At 40.6% G+C, this 24,645-nt stretch overlaps 1 protein-coding gene across 1 annotated transcript in view; it reads right to left on the reverse strand.

Annotated features, from left to right (window-relative positions):
- syngap1b (synaptic Ras GTPase activating protein 1b) overlaps window positions 1-24,645 on the reverse strand; it is a gene marked incomplete at both ends in the record, with an annotated part of 62,379 nt that overhangs the window by 14,852 nt on the left and 22,882 nt on the right. The window contains 15 exons of the mRNA XM_079468992.1: window positions 788-964; window positions 1,284-1,721; window positions 1,995-2,558; window positions 3,759-3,972; window positions 5,178-5,383; window positions 5,482-5,683; window positions 5,798-6,034; window positions 6,123-6,267; window positions 7,018-7,162; window positions 7,590-7,925; window positions 8,607-8,846; window positions 9,869-9,967; window positions 10,667-10,820; window positions 13,343-13,464; window positions 15,792-15,886. Of these exons, the coding sequence (XP_079325118.1) occupies window positions 788-964; window positions 1,284-1,721; window positions 1,995-2,558; window positions 3,759-3,972; window positions 5,178-5,383; window positions 5,482-5,683; window positions 5,798-6,034; window positions 6,123-6,267; window positions 7,018-7,162; window positions 7,590-7,925; window positions 8,607-8,846; window positions 9,869-9,967; window positions 10,667-10,820; window positions 13,343-13,464; window positions 15,792-15,886 (3,374 nt within the window). The remainder of the gene's footprint in view (window positions 1-787; window positions 965-1,283; window positions 1,722-1,994; window positions 2,559-3,758; window positions 3,973-5,177; window positions 5,384-5,481; window positions 5,684-5,797; window positions 6,035-6,122; window positions 6,268-7,017; window positions 7,163-7,589; window positions 7,926-8,606; window positions 8,847-9,868; window positions 9,968-10,666; window positions 10,821-13,342; window positions 13,465-15,791; window positions 15,887-24,645) is intronic.

Genomic DNA, 24,645 nt, shown 5'->3' on the forward strand with positions numbered 1-24,645 from the left:
AGCTGAGACGTACTGACCAGAAGTTCATGCTGTTCTCTGATAAAGTCTGTTTACTTGCAAAAAAGGCTTTTTCTCATTTGATATTCAACAAAAATGCATAAATGAGGCTGTCAGCGCCATCTGTTGCGGGAGTGGAAACTCGATATGCAATTCCTTGACATGTGCATTATGCGCAGAGGTGCTTTTCTGAGAGATACAAGTTCACTTGGTCATCCGAGGGTCCAAATTTACTTTTTAACCCCGAAGAAAACCAAGCACATTTGCTTCTTTAAAAACATAACAGCATAATGTATATGAGGAAAAGAACTGCAGCGTTTTGAGTAAACTGTCTCGTGAAAACATTACATTTATACATTTGGCAGACGCTTTTATCCAAAGTGACTATCTGTGCATATGAAGTATTCATTTTTATCACTACGTTTTTGCCCTGGGAACTAAACACAATAAATCCGAGCTTTACCATTTTTACAATTGGTCACCAAATTATTAATATTTATGGAAACTTAAAGAAACCATTTCAAATCAAGCATTTCTAGATGTGTCTGTTGAATTTCAACAAATCAATCTTTAGTAGTGACGTTAAGTCATCCAACAGCAACGTCAAAGACTGACAGCATGCCGAGACACATAAAAAACGGATAAATATCGAGGTTATAACCTTCAAAAACAAATACCTAAATAGTAAAATAATTTTGAGATTTTCCATGACTGTAGATCCATCTGCCTTAGATAACATAAATACATGAGAAATAAATGTTTCAAGCACACATCCTGCAGCGTAACACACCCTGTCCAGACGGGACTCATCCATGCTCTTGGAATACTCCTTCAGCTTGAACTCTTCTCTGTCGATGCGAGAACTCTCGATGTCAGCAGAAAGATGGGGCATGTTGGACACCCAGGCGACCGTCCGCTCGGAGGCAGGGGTCGCCGGGTTGAGAGTGGATGGAGATTGGGAAGAACCCTGAAGGAGTGGAGGATATCAAATAGGAAGAGAATGTTTAAATCACTTCTTTAATACTTAATATCTCTTAACCCTCACAGTGATGTAAACTACAGCTGAAGAATGCCGTTAAATTAGCAAGTGAAACGTAACTTTTTACATTCATTCATTTAAATGAATCCACAGAGCAGTCTACAAAGCTATATTCACAAGTTAAAGTATAGGAACAATAAACGTTTCTAGACATGTTTCCTCAATGTTTTTATTTGTGTTCTCACCAGGAAACCTGCACACTGATTCATAACAGGAAGCATTTGGGAATCAGTTTGGTTTCAATCACCTGTTTGCTCATGGTGGGCTTGAGAAGGTGCTGTTGCTGAACCTGCTGTCGTTCCTGATGTGATTTGGATTGCTGTGTGGACTGTGGAGTTCCACCCTGTGATCCCTGGGACCCTTCTCTGGTGGAGTTCTGCTGATGTGGCAGGCCAGGGGGGGTGCTGTCCTTCACGGAGAGCTGCTGCCGTGGCCCCTGCTGCCGGCCTCCGAAGCTGGACTCTGGAGACTGCAGAAGGTTCCCGCTCTGCGGCCTGGACTTGGCCGCAGGGGTGGCGGCGGCGGCAGAACTCACGGAAAGCTGATGCGAGGGTTGCGATTTCATCCGTTGTGTTGGAGGAGCCATGGAGCTCTGACGAACAGGCTGAACGGTGGTAGGAGGCGTGGCGAGTGACGAATGAGACGTGCCGGTCTGTGATGTCATGCCTGTCATCTGCTGCTGATCCTGATTGCGACATTACAACAACCATTACTAAATAAATACCATAATTCAGTCTCTAATCTTTTATTCACCCTCACTTGGTTCAAAACTTGTATGACTTCTCTCTTCTTTCAAGCACAAAAAATATATTTTGAGAAATGTCTGGTCCGGTGTTGTTTGGTTACCGACATTCTTCAAAATATCTTCTTTTGTGTTCTGCAGAAGTAAGAAAGTCATAGGAGTTTGGAATAACATGACGGTGACTGAAAGAAGCCAGAACAAAGATCAAGCAAATACCTGCATGTGCATGGAGAGTTGCCGTCGTGCGTAGTCGCTCTGGTTCTGGCGGCTGTAGTCGTCGCTGTAGCTGTGCGAGTGAATGATGCTCGGCTGACCTAGGTGAGGTCCGGGTCTGAGGGTTGAGAGGTCTTCGCTCCGGGAGAAGCCGCCGTGAGCGAACTGCGGCATGTAAGCGGGGTGAGAGGAATCTGGTTCGGGGGCCAGCAGCAGAGGAGGAGGTGGTTGAGCTCGACTGTGCTGGTGATGAAGCTGCGGCCCGTCAGCGGCGAGGTGAAACAGCGGGTTCTGGAAGGAGAGGGGGTAGCGGAGAGCGGCGGCCTGCTGCTGCAACGATTCGCTGGTGGTTCCCATCTGGTTCAGCTGGCTCAATCTCAGACCCCCGGACATGCTGGAGCCCCCGGATCCGGCCGACATCCGCCCTCCGGCGCGCAGCTGACCTCCAAGGCCTCCTCCCAAGCCTGCAAGCCCACCGTAGCTGCCGAGGCCGGCAATCGAGGCCTGGGAAGAGTTGAGCATGTCCCCCATAGACTGCAGGTTAGAGACGCTGTTCATTCTGGAGTCCTGGAGGTCCATCATAGAAACGTTTTCATTAACACTGAGAATCTACGGGGTGAACGCTGCAGCTATACCTGCCGTTCGCAGCGGTCGTGGACGGTTACGCACGAGGATGGACAGTGAGTGTGTATATAGAAAGGTGTTTATTTATTTGAGGTTTGAAGGAATGGTTCACCCAAAAATAAAAATAGTGCAGACTATTTATATGCGTTGTTTTAAACCTGCATTGTGATGTGAGCGAGACGAAACTTTACGCATCTTTTCAATACAATAGTTAATTGTGCAAACAGCTATCAAGGTACAATAAATAACATGTAATTCAATTACATTTAAAGAATTATATTCAAATATATTCAAATTTGATTCAAATAAAGACTAATTTTTAAATAATTAATTAAAGAACCATCAAATTAGTCCATATTCTAAATCTTTATTTGATTACAAATCTAATAAAAACTATGATTAATGGGGTATATGCATACGGATCAATGATCACAATGGGAACAATGGCGTTGGTTCCATGGCGTCGCTTCAAGATGCACATCAGATTACGGTACATGATGCAAGTCAAATTATCCAAACATAACGTCAACAACCAAAAATGAGAAGCGCTTCAGGCTATCCGTTTCAAGCTAAATACACGAATATGAAAAAAAGCTAATATGTAAACGTTTTCTTACTAAACACATCGTTGACACTTTGTGAAAAATACCCTTAGCTCTATGAGAGTGAAAGATTTTAGCAGAAGTACATCATCGACCGTGTACACGAACCCCATTTAAATGTTTATCCGAATGGACCATATTACAACATGAGGATGTGCAAATACGTGCAAAATTTTCCTTTTTGGGTGAACTATCGCTTCAGTGTCTGCATGTCAGGATCCTGAATCCCAAATGGTGTAAGATTAACATAAAAAAGCTTTTTGGTATGTATTGACAGCACCCACATCATCCTGCAGCCCTCTTTCGCCATGCTTGCGTGGCATTTGACCATGCAGTAAGCAGGTTCTTCTCCCCGGGGATCAAAGCGAACTCAAAGACCCTCAGAAAAGCTGGCGAAACGTGTGCTAGGGAGCGAGCTGTTATTCAAATGACAATTCGGACCAAACACACTGACCACATTAAAGAATTCTAAATTAAAGAGGCCAATATTAAAGCACAACCCCCCCCCATCCATTCAGTATCGCTCATCTTTGGGACTTACCTTCGGGTCTGGATCGGTAATATCAGAACTGCTAGTACAGTACGCAGGACTAGACCGGGCCAACGGGGGACGGGCGACATAGAAAACATCTTTAGATGAGGCTCTTTGAGGATGATCTCGATCCGCGAACCCCCCCATCCCAACCCGAGATGGGGGAGCTCCGCCGCCGGACATGGCAGAGGTTGGAGAGGGCAGGCGAGTGATCTCTATTGAACTACATCAGGGAAAATGAACATAAAAAAATTATTTTACACGAGAGGTTCATATAAGATTAAACATATGATCTGGCATGGCTACATCCGTGTTAAGACTTTTTCACACCACGAATAAAGGTGACTTTAACAAAATCTATACAAGTACATATTGTAAAGTGGGCTGTGTTGTGGACGCTGCAATTAATTTGGACAATTTTTACTTCCTCGTAGTAATCATATCTTAAATTTGACATATTTCCAAATTTATGAGACTATATATTGATATATTTGCTGTTGTTCTTGAAAAATGAAAAAATTAGATTTTTCCCAATAAAAGATGATTTGGATAACAACAAGGAGTAGTTCATTTTCAAAATCTATTTTCATGATAATTTACTCACCCCCATGTCATCCAAGATGTTATTGTTTCTTTAGTAGAAAAGAAATTAAGGTTTTTGATGAAAACTTTACAGGATTCTTCTCCATATAGTGGACTTCAATGGACTCCAAATGCTTGAAGGTCAAAATTACAGTTTCAGTGCAGCTTCAAAGGGCTTTAAACGATACCAGACGATCTAGCGAATCTTATCTTATCTAGCGAAACGATCGGCCATTTGAAAAGAAGATGCAAATGTATATTCTTTATAAACACAAATGCTCGCCTTGCTCTGTTCTGCGTAGCGCATTCATGACTTCACGTAATACGTGATTTTTCAAAAACCTCCATTTCTTTTCGACTTAAGAAACAAATAGATAAATATCTTGGATGACATGGGGGTGAAACAATTATCATAAAAATTCATTTTGAAAGTGAACTACTCCTTTAAAAACATTTAAGGGCGTTTTCTCGAACAGGGCTTTAGCCTACTCTCAGACTTACTTAAATGTGAAAGAGTTTGCTATGATCCTGCCTCTCTTTTCAAGTCTTTATGCCCCATGATCTTCCCGCTAGTTTCCATTAGTGTTTGAGTCTTGTCACCTGCCCGTAACCATCTTCCCTTGTTAATGTTTCCCTATATCCAGTACCAGTTCCCTTTGTGAAGGGTCGGGTACAATACAATACAATACAAGTATCCTGTAATCTTAAATTCTTAGTATCGCGATAATGTCTAGTATTAGATATTTTGCCCTGCTCTAGTTATCTTTAGCCCTCCTGGTGTGAACAGGCTGTAACAAACTACAGAGGTGAACCATGTAAAACACATATAAGGACATTAAACGCTACCTGTTGAGGTCTCTCATCATGAGGTTCTGGAACTCAGATGAGACGCCCCTGTTAAAGCTGGGCCTGGAGAGCAATCTTTCTGTCTGTCTCTCTGGAGGCTGTCTGTCTGTCTGATGGCTGGGCTGCCTCTGGAGATGAGGGTTACGAAGAGCCATGCTGATGTCATTCAGTAGGCGGGGCAATGGACCAAGTTTAATGATAGCATCCTAGAGAGAGGAAATGGGTGACTACATTGAAATAACTTGATCATGAATACAGACGAATAACAATTATAAGTAAATGAGGCCCAATAATCTGCCTTTACCTTACTTAGCTGTGCCATAACTTCCCATAGAAGACTGTGCAAGATGGACAGCTCCCGTCCCAAATCGATATAGCCCTCGAAACCGCCAGCGTTACTCACGCTATCTAGATTGGAGATCTCGTATAGGAACTGCTGCATGGATCCCCACTCCATCTCTAAAAACTCATTCATAAAGCACATGTACTCCTCCTTATTGCCAAACCTGTAGGACAGTGAGGGATCAGTCGGTAAGAAACAGTCAGTCAAAGGACTTCAGCACACAGCGAAAACGATGACAAAGCAATAAAGATGAAAAGAGTGTAAATCGCAAACTGACTTTGAGAAGTTTGCAAGGTTCTGCACAACTTTGGCTATGAGGGTGAGCGTGCGTGACGTCTGCTCGTCGGGATATTCCTGCGTAAGGTTAAATAAGGATGGAGACATGACTGCTGGACAAAGGAAGCGTAGGAAAAGCGAACCGCTGATCAGTCGATCGGCGATGTCTTCTCTCCCCCTCTCTGCGCATCGGACGCGCCAGGAGGCGAAGACCTCCTTCAGTTCTCTGGGAAAAGCGCTGGGAAGAACAAACAAACAGGCTTATTTACATTAGCATTTGCAGTCGCTAGCGAAATTCTTTGGACCACGTCGGCTGTTTAACTAACCAATGAGAGTTGACAATTTTGCAGAGTGCAAGTTCACAGCACATCCGGAGGTTGGCTTGATGTTCGGGCAGGATAGATGGCGGAGTTCTCATGGGGTCGACTTCACAGTTCTCCTCTGACTCATACAAAGCTCTGATAAAATCACCTGAATGCAAATAACCATCGATGTTTACCCTACTGCAGCAAAACACTAAAACACTTTCAGAATGTGTTTTTGAGACGCAACTTTCTCAACGCTTTCGAATGTAAATGCTGTCGAGAACCATGGCGTGGTAATGGCCAGCAACCTTGGATGCACCCAAAAGTTATTTTCAGAAAACAAAAAAATGCGAGCATCATCTAGTTTTCATAATACATGTTAATTCACCCAATAATAAATATTCTGTTTTCATTTTTTCACCCCATGCTGTTGAAAACCTGTACAGGACTTTTTCTTTTGTGGAAACAAAAAAAATATTGTGTTTGTACAATGGAAGTCAACGGGGTCCGATGTTGCTTAGTTACCAGCATTCTTCAAAATAACTTATTTGACATGAATAAATCCTTTTTAATTTTGGTTGAACCATCTCTTTAAAATATGAAACAATAAAGACTCATTAAAGACCCACTTATGTACTTTGAGTGCGGCGAGTGGCTCCTCCCCATTTTAAAACAGCCAATAGTATTTAGTTTACATCACAGTTCGGAATGATGTCAAAAAGCCATATTCATGAATATTCAAGCAATATTCAAAAAGCCATATCCACTTTCAGCAGAAAGTGGGAGTTGAGTGCTTATATCTTCTAAACATGAATTTCGTCAAGAGCGTATTCGTTTATAGACATCCTTAAGACTTTATACTACAAAAAGTGCTATTTTGATTTTATTGGGACTTTAAATATGAGAAGAATTTCACCTAAAACGTCTTTGAGGTACTTGTGTCCGATGAGTTTGAGGTACTCTTCTATGGCTTTGGTGGCCAATGTGTTCTCTCTGAAGATAAGGTGCTCTCGATCAATGAACCGGTCCACCTCGCACATTGCCATGTCTGAAAGAAAGTCCTGAGCGAAAGAAGACACAACTGTGATCAATAGACAAACATCATACGTGAAACCAAACAATCTGGCTGTTTCATCACCTAGTGAGCTTACTTGTTGCCTACAGAGGAAGACACCTAACCAAGATGGAACCACAAGTGACGATGCAACAAGTATTTTTTTTAAAACGTTTCATTCTATATTTAATACAGACTGCAAATATTTTGTTTTATTTATGGACTATTTTTATATCATATTTCTCTGAGATTGACAATTTATATTATAGGATTGCCTTCTCTATTTAGACAAATTCAATGTGATTGATGTCATATGATTTAACCTGGAACAGCACTCACACTGTGAGCATGTCTAATGCCTAAACATTATTCATTCAGACAGCCCATTAAGTTTTGATACAGAGAAGACACTTATGAAACAAACAAGGTTTCACCTTTGCCTTCCCCGTGCTCTGCAGGATGTGCACCAGCGCACACGCCACCTCCTCTTTGCTCTTCACGCTCAACAGCGGCTCCAGGACGGCACATAACGTTCGGTAGTTGTTGGTGACGTACTCTGCAAACTCTTTATAGAGCTCCATCGGTAAGATGCTCATCGTCTGAAAACGTGTCTTGAGCCGCAGGGATGCGTTTATGATTTTGCCCCCTCCCCCACCTCCACCCTTGGCCAGGACGCTGGGCTGAATGACGGGGTACCATTGCTCTACAAACTGGCGACCGGTGATGCTGGAAATGGGGATGCTGACCAAGCCTAAGTATGTGCTTTTCTCCTGTTATGGTGATGGAAATCGACCAAAAGAAAATCAGTCACATTGGATGCAGAAAAACTTCAGGAAAATGAAAAAAACTAGGATATTTGACTGAAATCAACACAAAGTAGGGCTGTCAAACGATTAATCGCATCCAGAATAAAAGTTTGTGTTTACATAATATATATGTCTTTGTTCTGTGCATATTAAGTTTGTATTATTTAACACATACACGTACATACATATTTAGGAAGTATAATATAATAATATAACATGAATTGAAAACAATTAATGTAATATGAATGTTTTTATTTATATTTACCAATAATTCAAATTAGATATAAATGCTTATTAATTTTTATATTTATTGCATGTATATATATGTGTATGTTTCAATGAATACAAAATGAATATTGACAGTACACAGACACATTCAGTATTATGTAAACACAAGTTTTTATTCTGGATGCGATAAATAGTTTTATTACAAAGCAATTCACTTTAAATCAAATGTATATATTTAATGTAAAATATAAATATAAAAAAGAAAAATAAATGCATTTTTCCTCAACTTTTTAATCTTTAAAGTCTTCCAATTTTAAAATAATATATCATTGCCATAATCTTCCTAATGTAATTTTCTATTTAAATATAACTAATTTATATATCTGAGTTTTTGCAATATTAAAAGTCATTTTTTACCTTACGTCTTTTCTTGTCTGTCTCTTTATAAAGATGAAGGCGGAGGTTGCGGACAGCTGGGAGGTTGTTGAACTCAAAGTGCTCGCCCCAGAAGACAGTATCGGTCCGGGGTTTGCTGGTGGTGCGAGCGTACAGCATGTCATCCAGACACAGTTCACAATAATAGCGCTTTTTGGGTGGGAGTTCCCGAGCCTCTATGATCCACAGCTTCAGAACGTTGTCGACGCGTCGACTGTTGTCCTGAGCAAACGAAAAGGTGAAGATGATGATGATGAAGGGTATTGCAGTACTTTTTTGGACACTGGAGATGGTGGAACATAAGAGAAAAAAACAAATCTGGAAGATCCTTGAGCGCACTTCATGCTTTAAAACGGATTACAACCTCTTTTACAGTTTCAGCGTTCAGTTTTGCAACAAGTGTAATTGAATTGATGGCATCAAACTGTAACATAAAAGTATTGTACAAAAGCTGCGGTAGGTTTTAGCAAATTATGAATTTGGGGCAAAATTCGGGGCATTCACCCACCAGATAAGAACCGATATGCCATGGTACCGTAATATTTTCTTATTACACATGCTATCAAGTGTAATATCATGACATGTTATATACGTGGTGCCACAAAACATCCCACTGCAGTACCATATGTCAGGGAAAAATATCCAAAAGACTTCGATCAATAAATCAGTAATGCACATCTGCTGTTTTTTCATAACTTCGAAAACTCCAAGCAATCAGCTAATAAGCAAAACTAATTAACACCCTTGGTTTGTCCTGTATCGCAATATTGGCATGGCATCTGCGGCAGGACCGATCATTTCTGGATGCCTGCATCCCGCTCTCCACGAATAATATATCAGTCCAAACTCCTGCTGCCTGAACATCTGGACGAGTCAATCCACACCGCTCGCATCTCCCAGACACTTTTTAATGCTTCAGAACGCTCACGACAGACAACCAATCGAGATAATGGATGTCTGCGGGAGAATCCAGCCGTCTGTATGGCCTTTGGGATTCGTCTGAGAGCACCAAATTAAAAACAGACGAGTTTGTTTAACAAGTTTGTTTCGTTACAACAGGACGGCACACAGAAGCTGTTTTAGGTTCACAGGGGAATCGTAAAAATACCAGTCGAGGGTAAAATGAGCGTGAGGATGGAAATGACAGGAGAGGTTGTTATTGAAGCAGATTTATGCAGTCAACAGAAATAAGAGAAAATAAAGAAATCGAGAGCGTCTCTTTTCTTACTCGTCTACAGACTCACTTTGTTGGGTTTGACAGCTCTCTGTAAATTCTCTATCCATTTGTCTCGCTCCGCAGCCGACCGACAAGCAAAACACTTTGTTCCTGAAGCAGTTGTCACCTAAGGAAAGAAATAATGAGTTTCAATATTTCAGCTTTCAGCGTAATAAGAAAAAGCCGCTCGCAAATTTTCACGGGGCAGACCGGCTCGGCACAGGGACTCAATTTGAGCGTTACAATACGGCCAGACGGTTAATTCTTCAAGGTGAAGTGTGCAGCAGAACTGCAGACATATTGACTGTTTTGCGAACACTACTTTAAAGCTGCAATCTGTATGTTTTGACTCTCTATGGCCGTCTCTGTTTTAAAAGTAAGGTAATGACGTCAAACTGACATATCCCATAAAATTGTACTGATAAAAGCAAAAACTACAATCACAGTAAAGGAAGTAAACACTACACATTGTTTTCAAAGGAAAGGCATAAGTTATAAAACCAGTGCAAAATAACCATTTAAAATCAAAAGGTAAAACACCTTTTAAACAATCTAGTTTGTATGTGTTTACACAAGTGAGCACATCACATTAATACATTTTAGAGCAAACACAAGCAATGCAAAACCAGAAGCTCATCCGCCTAAAAAAGTAGTCCCACTTCAAACCGGGCGACGTAGAGCACTTTACATTGCTATACATTTACATTTCATTAAAACTTCATTCGGTTCACTTCCTTTTCGATTTACCTTCATATTGAAAAGACCAATTCACATAATTTTCTACATTAAATGTATAGTCTTTAAAGATTACGGAATCTAACACTACCTCGAAGCAGTACTCCTGTCCCAGTATACTGGAGTGAACTGGTTTGATGATGGTGTCTTCATCTAGGGTTAAATCCAGGGCCTCAGCTGCACTGCTGGGAGACAGCAAAGACTCATGGGAGTGTGAGTCTTTGAAGCTCTGCATCAGACGAGTCCTGTAGAGATCAACAGTAACATGTCAGTAAGATACAAACTCACGCTCACAGGTTGGGATTATATCATATAGCTACATCCAGGGCTTTTGCCACCTGTCAATGATAAAACTTTACAATCATATTTCCTATCCATTAAAATGTATTTAGAATTTTTTTATAAAATACATAAATATATTTTCAAGTTTCCTGCTTTTTCTTGGAAAGCTGTCAGTCTCCATTTCTCAAGGAACATTTTGTTTCTGTGTCCAAATTTGATCATATTTTTGCACATTTTCCTAAAGCATTTTTGTCTGGTTTTCTAGTAAAAATATCAAAAAATTCTTAAATCAACATTTACTTAACATATGAATGAAACAAGTATCAAGCCAAAAAATCTGTCAATGAGTTATTAGGATCTTTTTATTTTTCTTATGCCGTTGGCAGTGTTTTGCATCTTTTAGACATAAACTTAGACACTAGAAAACAACACTACAGTACATATCTTAACATATAATATAAACTGTAAAGTTTAAAAGTAAAGGTCACTTTTCGTGTCAAGTAAATGTATCTTGGTTAAAAATGTTTGTACTAGAAAACAAATGAAAGATTGTAAGTATAAATACTTTGTAAGTGTGTGGATAGCCTCACAAAAATAGCTGCAGTTTCCACAGTGAACTTTTTACCCCATCATTCATGAAAAAAGTGAACTTTTAGTTCATCTATACCTTCAAACACACACACTTTGCAGTTTAATCCCTCAAAAGAACTGCTTAGACGATTGACAAGTTTATAAAGAAGTACGAATACATTCGTATCGACAGAAACACATTAAAAGTATGAGAAATGGATAAATCCCCACTAGTGACGTATCGCTTGTCCTGCGTCTTCTCAAAATCAGTGGATAGGTATAGTGTACACACAGCCTCACTGTATTAAATACATAGCGTGTGGGGGAGAGAGAGAGAGATGGGAGATATAAAAATAGACCAAAAGGAGTGAGTCACAATGTAAGAAATGAAAGAGGGAGAGTGGGGGAGGAGAGAGAGAGAGAGCAAGATTTCTCAGAGGAAATCAAAATGTTGGAACCGTGGGAATTGAAAAAGGTAGACAGACAGCTTGAGGCACACGGACACCTTGCGATCACATATGGTGCATTTTTCCATACTATGTAGTACACACTAAGCGGTACTTCAAATGAGGGAGAAAGTCAGAACGCTCAGTACTCACGATGGAGTAGGTGGAAAATCAGGGATGATGTACTGATGCTGCCGAGACTGTGGGCAACCAGTGGACGCTGCATCCACTCACAAAAGTTTTCATATATTTACAATACGAAATGTACAAAATATCTTCACGGAACATGATTATTACTAAGAAAAATCTATAATTTTGATACATACGATGTAATGTTGGCTATTGCTACAAATATACTCGTGGTACTTATGACTGGTTTTGTGGTCCAGGGTCACATATTATACTGTGCTGTGTACTGTGTAAGTATTAAAAAGTAGTTTATTGTGGTTAAATTGTATATGTTTAAAAACCTGAGTAAATAGTTTCAGTGCTTGTTATATAATATAAAAATATATTTATTTATTTGCAGTAACTATTACTTTATACCTATAATTCAAACAACCAAACATTTTGCATTTAGATTACTGGTTAGTGTTTATATTATAAAAACAGATAAAATTGTTTTATTAAAATTAAGTAAAAACCATCGATTTGGTCAATCTGGTACTGCAATTTGTCGTCTGGATTTAAACTTTCTTTGAATCCGTTTTGTATTCAGATTAAATCACAATGACATGCGACAGAACCAAAGATATTTTGCGGTGAGTCACTACAAATCACAGTACAATTTTGCACCCTGTTCTGTCATTCCAGCTGTTAAACTTCATTTGAACATAATAGAGCCATCCGGCTCATAAAGATTCCCGAAAAGACCTAAATGAAATGATTATGTGAAAGTGGAGTTATCGGTTTGAATTGAAACAACAGCAAAACCATCTTCATTTCAAAGCTGCATCACAGCAAAAATGTTGAACGAAACACCATCCAGCCAAACACAGCAAAAACTTAAAAAAGCACTGATCTGCCTTCTTTGCGTTGACCACAGACCGACCGTGGGTGCACTTAAGAGTCCTAGATGTGAATAAATGAATGAATAAATCACAACAAGTGCATCTCAGCACCTGCTGGACACTTAAATATGGAAAATAAGCAACCGAGAGAACAATTTTAAACGCATCTGAACCGCAAACCTGCTGACTCTGAAAGACACCTTAACTCAGCAGAACACACATTCATGCACTGAAACTCCCAGAAGACTCTTGACGTCCAAATATCATGACACAACAGCAAAATTATTATCATTAATGAACACTAACACTATAAGATTCAAATGTAAACTCAACTTGAATTACAAAAAGGTTATTTTAGTACTATTAAAACTGAGGAACAAGTGCATTTGTCAAAACTAAAATGCCCTACTAGACATGTTTTACAGTAGGCTGTTATAGGAGGAAGTGTTGAAACAGTACCGGTCCTGGTCGGCGCTGCGGAATCGAGGGAGGATCATGTGACGGAAGCTGCTGGTTCGGTCCAGTTTCGGCTGACTTTTGGCCCGCTTGATGGACCCCTTCAGTTTTCTGCCGAGGAAACTCTGAGAAAATAAGAAAGAACTGAGAATTAATACACACAATATAAGATTATATAAGATAATATAAGATAAATCAAGCAATTTTTTCTTTAGTCGAACACAAAGATGTTTTTATAAGAAAAAATACAGACTTAATGTCCATATATAGGTCCCAACAAAGCCCATGCACCCATCATAAAAGCCATCATTACAGTGAACCCAACTCCAGTATCTAATGGGACACGATGATGACTAAATAATGAGAGATTATACATTTTTTGGGCGAAGTATTCCATTAAACAGTATTACACACATTCATTTGTAAAAAAAAAGCATTTGTAGAAATGTCACATAAAGTACCACCTTAAATAAAATAAAATTCACGTGACAAAACAGAATCAAGTCTAAAAGAAGGCAATTGTAATGGATTAGGTTAGCTGATGTGAAATAATTTTGCAACTGACTGAAATAAACTGACTTTGCTTCGGTTAAAACATGTCGCACCATCTACACTCAGCCAATAGTGGGAGGTGTTGCTTCAGAAATATGTCCTGTTGCCTGCAGCTGGCGGCACACATCTCACAAGCACTGTGTTACTAATGTTTTCACATCAAACAATCCCACACAACCTTAAAGTCCATCATCACTGAAGAATGAAGACGTAACCCATCAACCAAACACTGTTTAGGCTGTTTAGAATAATTACAGTGCGTGCAAGGCAGCCATTACAGCTAATGTTCATTCTGAACATCTAACCCCGAGTACTGAACTCACACAGTTACATAAGCCTGAACCGTTTATAATACACCGCATTTCAGTTTCAGCTGCATTTGGCAAACTTGATATTTTTTGTCACTTATTCACTCTCAAGTGGTTCAAACCTGTATATGACTATTTTCACAAAAGAAGATATTTTGAGAAATGTCTGTGGTTTTTACAAAACAGGTCAGTGGTGCAGAGCTTTGTTTGGTTACAGGCGCTTTTCAAAATATCTTCTCAGGTTTGGAATGACATGAGACATGAGATTTTTTCATTTTCATGGGTGAACTGTCCCTTTAAGACCGTAGTGTTTTTGCACAAATAAATTTGAATAAAATGATTGGTCTTGTGTTTTGTTTATCACGTGTATTATGATTCCTTTTGTTGGGTATATTTAACCATCAAAAGTTGCCCCTAATCCCGAACGTAAAGTTTACCTACAGTAAAGCGTTCTTCTTGGGTTTTCCAAGCACTCCGATTTCCTCTAGGAAATGCAAATCTGGTGTGTTCTGCAGCTCTAAATGAGTTCTGCGTTTATGATGCTGAATTTAGATGAATTTAGAGATGATTTACAAAACTGATGTTTAGACTCTGGGTGGTTTTGTGTCTACATGAAACCGCAGATCATTTGCTAAATAGGGACTTTTTTGGAGTGATTTTTGTAATAGTATTTCTTCATTTTAACGTAACCATCCAGCATCCAGACAGAACACCTTAGCAACCGTTGTAAATAGCTTAACAACCATGCACAACCAGTAACACTAAACCTGGGGTTGGGCTGTTTTGACGACTTACAAAACCTTGGAAACCACCACCCTAGCAACCACTCAGAACACCTTAACAACCATAGATCAACAACCTTTTCGCGTTTATGAAACGTTAAAATCTAGTATTGGCCAAACCATAATCCCAGAATCTAAAAGCATCCTTTATCCCACATTCATTTATGCTTTTGCAGTAGTAACAGTAACTGTAGTGCCTCAGGTTGCCATGGAAACATGTTTGCCTCTCTCCTCCCCTTGCGATTAACTCAAACCGTGGGACACCAAACAAACATATTCGCATTAATCCTAATATTAACAAAGATTCACGTCGTCTCATCTCAAAGAAATCCAACGTTATATTTGATGTTCTCAGACAGGATGACTCAAACGTTGGCTCTGAAACACGAACATGTTTGCTTCCTACGTGACTAACTGTTTGTCTAACACCTCCAGGGCCGTGCAGCCGGCCGCTCAAAACCACAGCAGAAGCCGCGCAGAAGAAGACGCAGCTGTTGGATAACATACCTCAATAGAGGGCAGCGGTGCCACACTGGGTCCGGTCCCGGGGTTAGAACCCACAACCTTCCACTCACCAGCCCACTGAGAGAGCGGGACCGAGGGAGGGAGGGTGAGCGAGAGAGGGGGCGAGAGATGCAGAGAGCGAGCGAGCGGAGGGGTACTCACTCTCTTTTGTGGTGGTGAGTAGGACGGGGTAAAGGAGGGGGGCAGGGGAGTCGTGCACGCTGACCTTGGCGGGTGAGCCGAGGGTGGCAGAGAGAGGGAGAGGGAGGGAGAGAGAGACCGGGGACGGGACGGAGGGGTACTCACGGATTGTCGGAAGGGTTGAGGGGGGGCGGTGGGTGGGATCTCCATGCTTGGCTGTTTCCCGGTGGCGATGCTTTTCCGACGGAGCCGGGCGTTTTCTGAAAGTGAGAAAAGGATGAGTTCACATTAGTTCACATCAATTGGTGTCAATTTAGATGTTTCTCAAACAATCGGGGCAATTGTTAACTTGAATTAAGAGTGTGAAGATATGAAATGAATGTAGATTGTAGGGGTTGAATCATTTGAATTTGATGAGAAATGTTTGAGATCTTCAAAAACTTTAGATCAGACATGACAAATCTCAGCTCGGTTTGTGACATTGTGTGATTTGTTAAACTCTTAGAGACATGTGAGGTTTCATGATCTTTTTCTCAGGAGAAATATCTGAGACACAGAAGACTTAAGCAGTAAAGTTTCCATTTGATCTGCATTTAATTTTATTGATGTCTAACTGAGATATTAAAGAGATGATTTTTCTTTCTTACGAGTACTGCCAGGTCCTTTTTAAGCTTGTACGTATTAAAAAACACAGAATGAAAAGAGAGAGAGGCACTTGCATAAGTCCTTATTGACCGCCGTCCTCGAGCGAAAATAGAAAGGCAGTCATTGGCGGTTGGTTGTAGACACGACTATTGCTCAACAACTTAAGAGTCATTACAACATGAGCAACAGAAACAAATGAATGATCTCCACAATCACACCATCATTCTGTCCCGCTCAGTGCTGCGCTAACCCTCCCATAAATCCGAGTGTAAATACCCGGCATCTCTTCGGCCAATCCCATCCATCTCTCTCGTTCAATCTCTCTCATTCGCTTCATCTCCGAAGCTCACGGCTCTCTCGCCTCGCACCCACGCAAACCTTTTATATAAATCAAGCAGTGTATTTATTCATCCTTCTGCATTTCTGCAGAGTGTTTTCCTCTCTACCATCCTCTCCTATTCCATTCTCGAGACATTATTCCCTCTCACGTTTTTCAGTCGCCTTAACATCAAAATTCACGATCCTCCCTCCTGATGCCAAAACACATCCAGCAGTCCTTATGAAGCAAAATAAGGTCAATTATATTGTAAAGCTGTGGGTATTGTCATACTGATATGAAAAGAGAAGTGCATGCACAGTTTATATAACTAATAACAGGTTGGCCATTTCAGCAATTTTAGCAATAATGTGTAAATCTTTCAAGACAGACCTGCCATAAACTCTGGGATTGCAAAATATACTACTGTATATTGTAAACTGTGATTGTATATTTTCACTGTGTACAGTCCTAAACACAGATCAGTGTTATATTGTGAATAAACTGCTTTATTGGGAATAACAGTGGATAACAATTCACTTTTTCACTAATTTTAAACAAATGTAATATGGCCCAAACGTAATATCCTGTTGGCCTCGGCAAATAATATATTACTGTTGAGTAGTTTTAATGTAATTTAATACAATATACAATAAAATATGCATTGAAATGCCATATAAAACAAATTGTTGAAGAAGTTAACTTCGGGCCAGACGCGAACGTTCGGACTTCCATTTTTCTTTGGCACTTACAAAGCCATTCTGTGATGGTCTACAAACCTGATTTCAATGAACATTTGTCCAACATATTCACATCAGATTAGGACAGCAAATTATTCAGCAAATACATTCAGGTAATTGCAAATCAATGGACGAAATTAATTCTCGATTGTACAATCATTCATTTATTTTAATATGTCTGGGACAGGGGTGTTCATTTCGATTATCGCTTTTTTACTTTCATGTTGCTCAAAACCTATCCTGTATGCGATTCCTTCGTCTGTCGAACAAAAAAGAAGATATTTTGAGAAATGTGCTTTTGTGTCCATACAATGAAAGCCAATGGGGTCTAATGTTGTTTGGTTACCAACATTCTTCAAAATATATTCCCCAGAAGAAAGAAAGTAATACAGGTCTGGAATGACATGACTGCTATTTTTGTTATAATGTTCACTCAAACAATAGAAACTCGAAGAACCGCAGGACTTAAAAAACTGATCCGAGGCCAGAAGTTACCGTGCATTCTAATTACGCCAAATTGAAAGCCAAAGCAAAGCAAACTGGATACATCCATCTATTTCAATTTCTCCCACTGTCCTTTTTCATCCAAATCCAGGCTCTTTATTTGGTTGCCATGGCAACATCTTCTAGTACCTTACATTTGACTAGCACAGAGACATAATAAAACACTGAAGCGATGGAATATAGATTCACACGCGTGCGAACACGTGTGACACGGAGCACGTGACCGTGGGACCGGCGTTAAAAAGCAGGTCGCACTCTGAAATCCATCTCCATCAAGATAAAAACTGAAATGATCGAAACTGTGTTTCTCAAACTGTGTTATCAAACACGATGGCTAAAATAAGCTGCATCTAAATCTAAAGGATTTTTCTACCACGCAGTAAATATGGACAGATGAAAGCTGTACTGTAATGTTCCTTCCAACAGAGGTGTGTTAAAGTATGTGCACAGGTCTGTGTGGGTGAGAGCGTGCGTGTGTGTGTGTGTGTGCACGCGCTTTTTATTCTCAATGTAAATCTGATGTCAAGCAGAAAGCTGGAACTGAAGTGTGTGGGTGGAAACAGCTTCGAGCTTCAATCCCTCTGAGAGAGACAGAACGGAAGAGAGAGAGAGACATCGAGAGAGATGGAGAGCGCGGTGGGGGGGGGGCAAACACGATGAAAAGTGAAACAAATGGAAAAAAATAACAATAACTTCTCAACCTGATTGATACGCGTGGGACTGCGGTCGATATTTATGCCTGAATTAGATTTGTAATGGTGTACGGCACTTGCAGATTCTTTTGAAATGAAGGCTTTTTGTTGAGAAATGTTCTTAAAGGGATAGTTCACGCAAAAATGAGAATTCTGTCATCATTTACTCACCCCCTTGTCATTTCAAACCCTTTATGGCTTTCTTTCTACCGCAGAACGCAAAAGAAGATATTTTAAAGAATGTTGGTAACCGAACAGCACTTGCCCCCGTTCACTTCTAGTGTATGGACACAAAAGCAATGCAAGTAAAGTGAGGGCCATTCTTCAAAATATCTTATTTTCTGTAGATGAAATAATGTCATTCAGGTTGGAAATGCCAAGAGGATGAGAATTAGAATTTTTGGGTGAACTATCGCTTTAAGTTGTTCCAAACTTCTTTGTGAAATTTCTTTGAACACAAAAGATATTTTGAAAAATGTGGGAAACCAAACAGTTCTGGCGTTTTCTTATGCCGCCATGGTAGTCAATATTGCACAGAACTATTTGGTTACAAATGTTTTAGCAAATACTTTTCTTTGTGTTGAGCAAAAAGGTATGAAACAACACAAGGGTGAGTAAATGATGACAGAAGTTTCATTTTGGGGTGAACTGTTCCTTTAAGTGAACCATTTTTTATTGCACAGAATTATCAAATAAAACTCTGTCTAAGCTCTTTCCGTTCACTGATAAAACATCTATAATATCTGCGACTTAGACGCTGCTTGTATGGATAAAAAGCTTTCAAATGTCCATCAATGGAAGTGGAGAATTTATGTCATTTGCCAGCAGGGGGACACTTTTATTACTCTGCTATTTATGTTTGGCATAGAAATTCTAAGTCTCCGACAAAAAGATTTGGTGAATAATTGGAAAAAAGCAGTGCAAGATTGAAAGAGTGATGCCTGCAAAACCTGAAGACATTTTCCAAAGGACTTCTGTGCAATTCATTCTGCTATTGTCATCTTCAAGGATGTTGCCCCGCAGCATTGAGTGTTTTTATATCTAGCACTGTCAACAGCCGCATCAAGAGACCTAACATCCAAAACACTTCCATACAGATCACAGCCTACTGATTATTTTACAGATAGTCATTTATAAAACTATTAAAGGTGTAAATTTGTTATATAGGCAACATGACAGAGTAAACAAACTGAAGTGTGTTTCAGGAGGGGAAGAACAAATAGCCTATACAAGGCCTATTATAAGGTCTTACAGTGATACTGATAGTTCAGAAATGAAATTTCTGTCATCATTTACTCTCTTGTCATTTCAAACCTGTATGACACAAAAGATATTTTGGAAAAAAAAAGTTGGTAGCCGAACAATGGCTGCACCCATCCACTTCTATTGTTGTACACAAAAAAAACTGCAGGTAAATGGGGGCGAATGACAACATACTTCAAAATATCTTCTTGTGCAGGTTTGAAATGACATGAGTTTGAGTAAATGTTGGCAGAATTTTCATTTTTGGGTGAACTATCACTTTAAATGATCATCATATTCTCACTGCTTTTGTGACAACGACACATTGGACAGACCACCCCGGTCCAGCTACAAAAACACCGGAAAAGTTGCAACGAGTCATCTGACCCAAATGTGATCCTTATTCACTATGAACGTGTACGGAAAAGGGCACTGTCAAATCCTATTCTATAAAATAATAACCACACACAGGTCTGAAATGACACTAGGATTGAGTAAATAAAGACAGAAGTGGCATTTGTGGGGGAAAAGACCTTCGGCAACCTTTGAGCAAACATGTGATCAACTAAATAAAGTGGTTTACAGATTAAAATGTTTTGAATAATTACGTGGCAAAAGTGAAGATGCTGGAGGCGTATACTGTAGGTTCCTACCTACAGCAGAAACACAGTTGGAGGTGGCGGCACAATTCCTTATTCCTGATGAATTATTCCTGCCTGGGATCCAGAAGGAATGTCAAGCCACCGATAAAGACAAATCGTCCTCCTCAAAGCATGTTCCAGTCTTGGTTATTAAGACACTTGCTTCTGTTGAGAATCATTTATTTTCCACAGTAGATCAAAGCCTCCTCTGTATGTTAACAGTAAGGTGGATGGCCACACCTGTGCTTTAAGCATGTTTGCTTGTAGACGTGTGTCGAAATGCCTCTTAAAACCCTTTTAACATCTAATGGTCACTTTCTGAATACTGAAACTTACCAAAGTAATCTAGTATTGCGCATTTAATAAATTTTAGAGAATGTTCAACTTTTACTTGAGCTAACTTAATTATTATACTGTTATGCATTATACTTTATCTACATGTTTTACTTCTACATTGATTAAATATGCAGTCTTATATGTGCCTATGATAATACTAAAAACGCGTTACGCGTCAAATTTCGTTGCGATATTAACCGGAATATTTACAAGAACCAGATTTAAGTGTAAAAGTGTTAGAATAGTTTGTTCTCAAGTGTCTCATTTTCCCATCTCGTCTCAGTCACTCTCTCCAGCCCTGACAGCGGCTGATCTTCAGCAGAGCGCCTGATGGAGAGCTCCAGGTCCTGGCGGCGCTCACCGGCGCCTTTACGCACGACCCTGAACCGACGAGCCGCTTCCCGTCTGCCTTTACAGCGGTTACCAGCACCAAATCTGCGACGAAACACTATCATGTTTTACTTCAGCAATATTTAAAAGCGCCGTTTAGCGGTTTAATTGAGCTATTAATGCTTTAAGACGCTATAAAGGAACTTTAAAACGGCGCATATCCAAACTGTGTCTCTGAACTGAAATACTAAGCACACACACACTTCCACAACGTTAAACACGGGATGACGTTTGCAAAGATAGCGCAAAGATGTGCGTGTATGCGTAAGTGTGTGTGATGTAGATGGTGATGCGCAAATGCGTAGAAAATCCTCCGAGCGCATAAAGTTCAAGCGGTTAAAGACGCAGCTCGCGGTTCATTGTCCCCTTTATCTTATTCTTGCACGGAACTGGTGCGGTGACAGCGATCGTCCAAAGCTCCGAACACGACGATCCTCCTTCGCAAAATGCCCGCGATGTCATTGCATGAGGACTTTGCGTAAAAGCGCTTCCGAAACGACATCGCAAATCGATTGCACGAGAGCTGGAACTCCTCGTCGTAGTCCGGAATGTTTTTGCGCGTATCCAGACGTGCGTTCAAGACGCTGAGCGAGTAAGGCAACGCTTCCTTTCAGACAACTGTCCTGTTCTATATTGCGCTCTCACTATCCAAGCCGAGAAGAGACGAGGAGGGGGCTGAGCTGGACACGGGGGTGGGGTAGAGATGGGATGTGATGGAGAGAACTTCATGTAAAAGCCTGGGGCAAACTCTCTCTCCATTTCCCTCCCTCTCTCGCGCACACACAAATGCACTGGTGTGTGGATGTGACGCTTGCAGGCAGCCGGTGAGTGGAAAGGATTCTGTAGAGGCAGGTTATGTGGGAGGAATGTGTGTAATTACACAACTACACAAACTGAAGACAAATGACAGTGTAGATTAAACTCTGAGAGTGCATGTACAGTACAGAGAAACACTGTTACCTGCGTGTTATCTTTTAAAGTAATTTCACTGCATGACCAGATTAAATTTTTCCTAATACTGTATGCCAGTATGTTGTGGGTGGTTGCTAAGATGTTGCTATGCAGTTGCAATGTGTCCTGATTGGTGCATTGCTGCATGTGGTTGCTATAGCATTGCCTGGAGGTTGATAAGGTGTTGCTTATCAAGAGCCCACGTGTGTCCATGTGGCCATGTTGCTATAGGTGGTTGCTTAACAACTGAAGCCAAAAGAGCGCACGTGTCTCCATGCAAAACTTTTCATAATAATGCCAGGATGTTATTTTGTGGTTGCTATAGCATTGGCTGGAGGTGGTAAAGATGTTGCTAGGTGGTTGCTTACCAACTGAAGCCAAAAGAGCCCACGTGTGTCCAAGCAAAGCGTTTCATAATTATGCCAGGGCATTGTGGGTTGCCAGGATGTTGCTATGTGGTTGATGTAGCATTGCCTGGAGATTATAAGATGTTGCTAGGTGGTTGCTTACTAAATGAACCAAAAGTGCCCTCGTGTGTCCATGGAAAGCTTTTCATAATTATGCCAGGGTGTTGTGGGAGGTTGCCAGGACGTTGCCATACGGTTGCTATAGCATTGCCTGGAGGTTGATAAGGTGTTGCTAGGTGGTTGCTTACTAACTAAAGCCAAAAGAGCCCACGTGTCTCCATGCAAAACTTTTCATATTGATGCAAGGGAATTGTTGGTAGGGTGGTTGGCAGGGCATTGCCATACGGTTGCTATAGCATTGCCTGGAGGTTGATAAGGTGTTGGTAGGTGGTTGCTTACTGACTAAAGCCAAAAGAACCCACGTGTGTCAATGCAAAACTTTTCATATTGATGCAAGGGAATTGTTGGTAGGGTGGTTGGCAGGGCATTGCCATACGGTTGCTATAGCATTGCCTGGAGGTTGATAAGGTGTTGGTAGGTGGTTGCTTACTGACTAAAGCAAAAGAACCCACGTGTGTCAATGCAAAACTTTTCATAAGGATGCTAGGGTGATGTAGGTGGGGTGTTGCCAGGACGTTGCTATGTGGTTGCTTTAGCATTGCCTGGAGGTCAAGTAGATGTTGCTAGGTGGTTGCTAACTAACTAAAGCCAAAAGAACAACGCGTTTCTCCATGCAAAACTTTCCACAATGATGCAAGGGTGTTGTGGTTGGGGTGGTTGCCAGGACGTTGCTATGTGCTTGCTAGAGCATTGCCTGGAGGTCAAGTAGATGTTGCTAGGTGGTTGCTAACTAACTAAAGCCAAAAGAACAACGCGTTCTCCATGCAAAACTTCCACAATGATGCAAGGGTGTTGTGGTTGGGGTGGTTGCCAGGACGTTGCTATGTGCTTGCTAGAGCATTGCCTGGAGGTCAAGTAGATGTTGCTAGGTGGTTGCTAACTAACTAAAGCCAAAAGAACAACGCGTTTCTCCATGCAAAACTTTCCACAATGATGCAAGGGTGTTGTGGTTGGGGTGGTTGCCAGGACGTTGCTATGTGCTTGCTAGAGCATTGCCTGGAGGTTGATAAGGTGTTGCTAGTTGGTTGCTTATTACAAAAAAAAAACGTATTGCCTGCAATGAAAAGTGATATAGTACACATAAGCCATACAATTTGTTTTAGGAGTACATATAGCATATACATGACCTCAACAGAAATGAACTAAAACGCACAAAACTCCCACTTCTGACGTCTTTAACATATCACACCCACATGGCATTAAAATGAGGCCTAATAGGGGATTTAACCAAGAACGGTCATTTCAGACGAAGCGCTCTCTGTGTAAATTATCAGAGTGTTATGAAGACACACGTTTCTATGGCGACCGCAAGCCTGAGACTGCGAGTATTCAAGCAAAACCATTGATGACAGGTCGATCCGGACACCTGGTGCACACATCAGACCTGATTGGACACACACCTGAAGACCACGATTGATCGCAGGACACTCAAGACTTGACCTCACGTGCATTTAATTAAAAGAGCACCATACATGACCGAAGCCAGTTTCTGAGTTTTTATTAGAACTTAGAAAGCAGTTTCAGGATCTAACGTACAGCAGAAATCCATTGCATTCTTCTGAATTCCTTTTCTCTCTCTCTCTCTCTCTTTCTCTCTCTCTCTCTCTCTCTCTCTCTCTTTCATTCTTACTCTTTCTCTCTTGCAGTCTGTCTGCTCTGTAATTATTTCCATGGTTACCATCAGCGATTTTAGCCTAAGCTCACTGTACAAATGTCTCCTTTGCGTTTTCTTTCAGCTCCCTCAATTTGCCCGGCTGTTCGTTAGCATACAATTACTCCCATCTGAGATGCTTCCTTTCTTGAAGAAACAGCCAACAGAAACGAGGATTCGTTCTTTTACGTACCTCTAATGTTTCTGTAAAATTGCAATGAGAATAGTCATTCCCAAACGAACAAAAATGTTGAAAGTAGAGATGAGATCTCTTTAAGATCTGAATTATTTCTCTTAGACATCATTGAGATTAAATGGAGAACAAATCAAACTTTTCTGCTACAACCTGCTTCTCAGATTTCTTTTGGAGAGATCTCAACAATG

The sequence above is a fragment of the Barbatula barbatula genome (assembly GCF_947034865.1).
Source record: "Barbatula barbatula genome assembly, chromosome: 12".
NCBI lineage: Eukaryota > Metazoa > Chordata > Actinopteri > Cypriniformes > Nemacheilidae > Barbatula > Barbatula barbatula.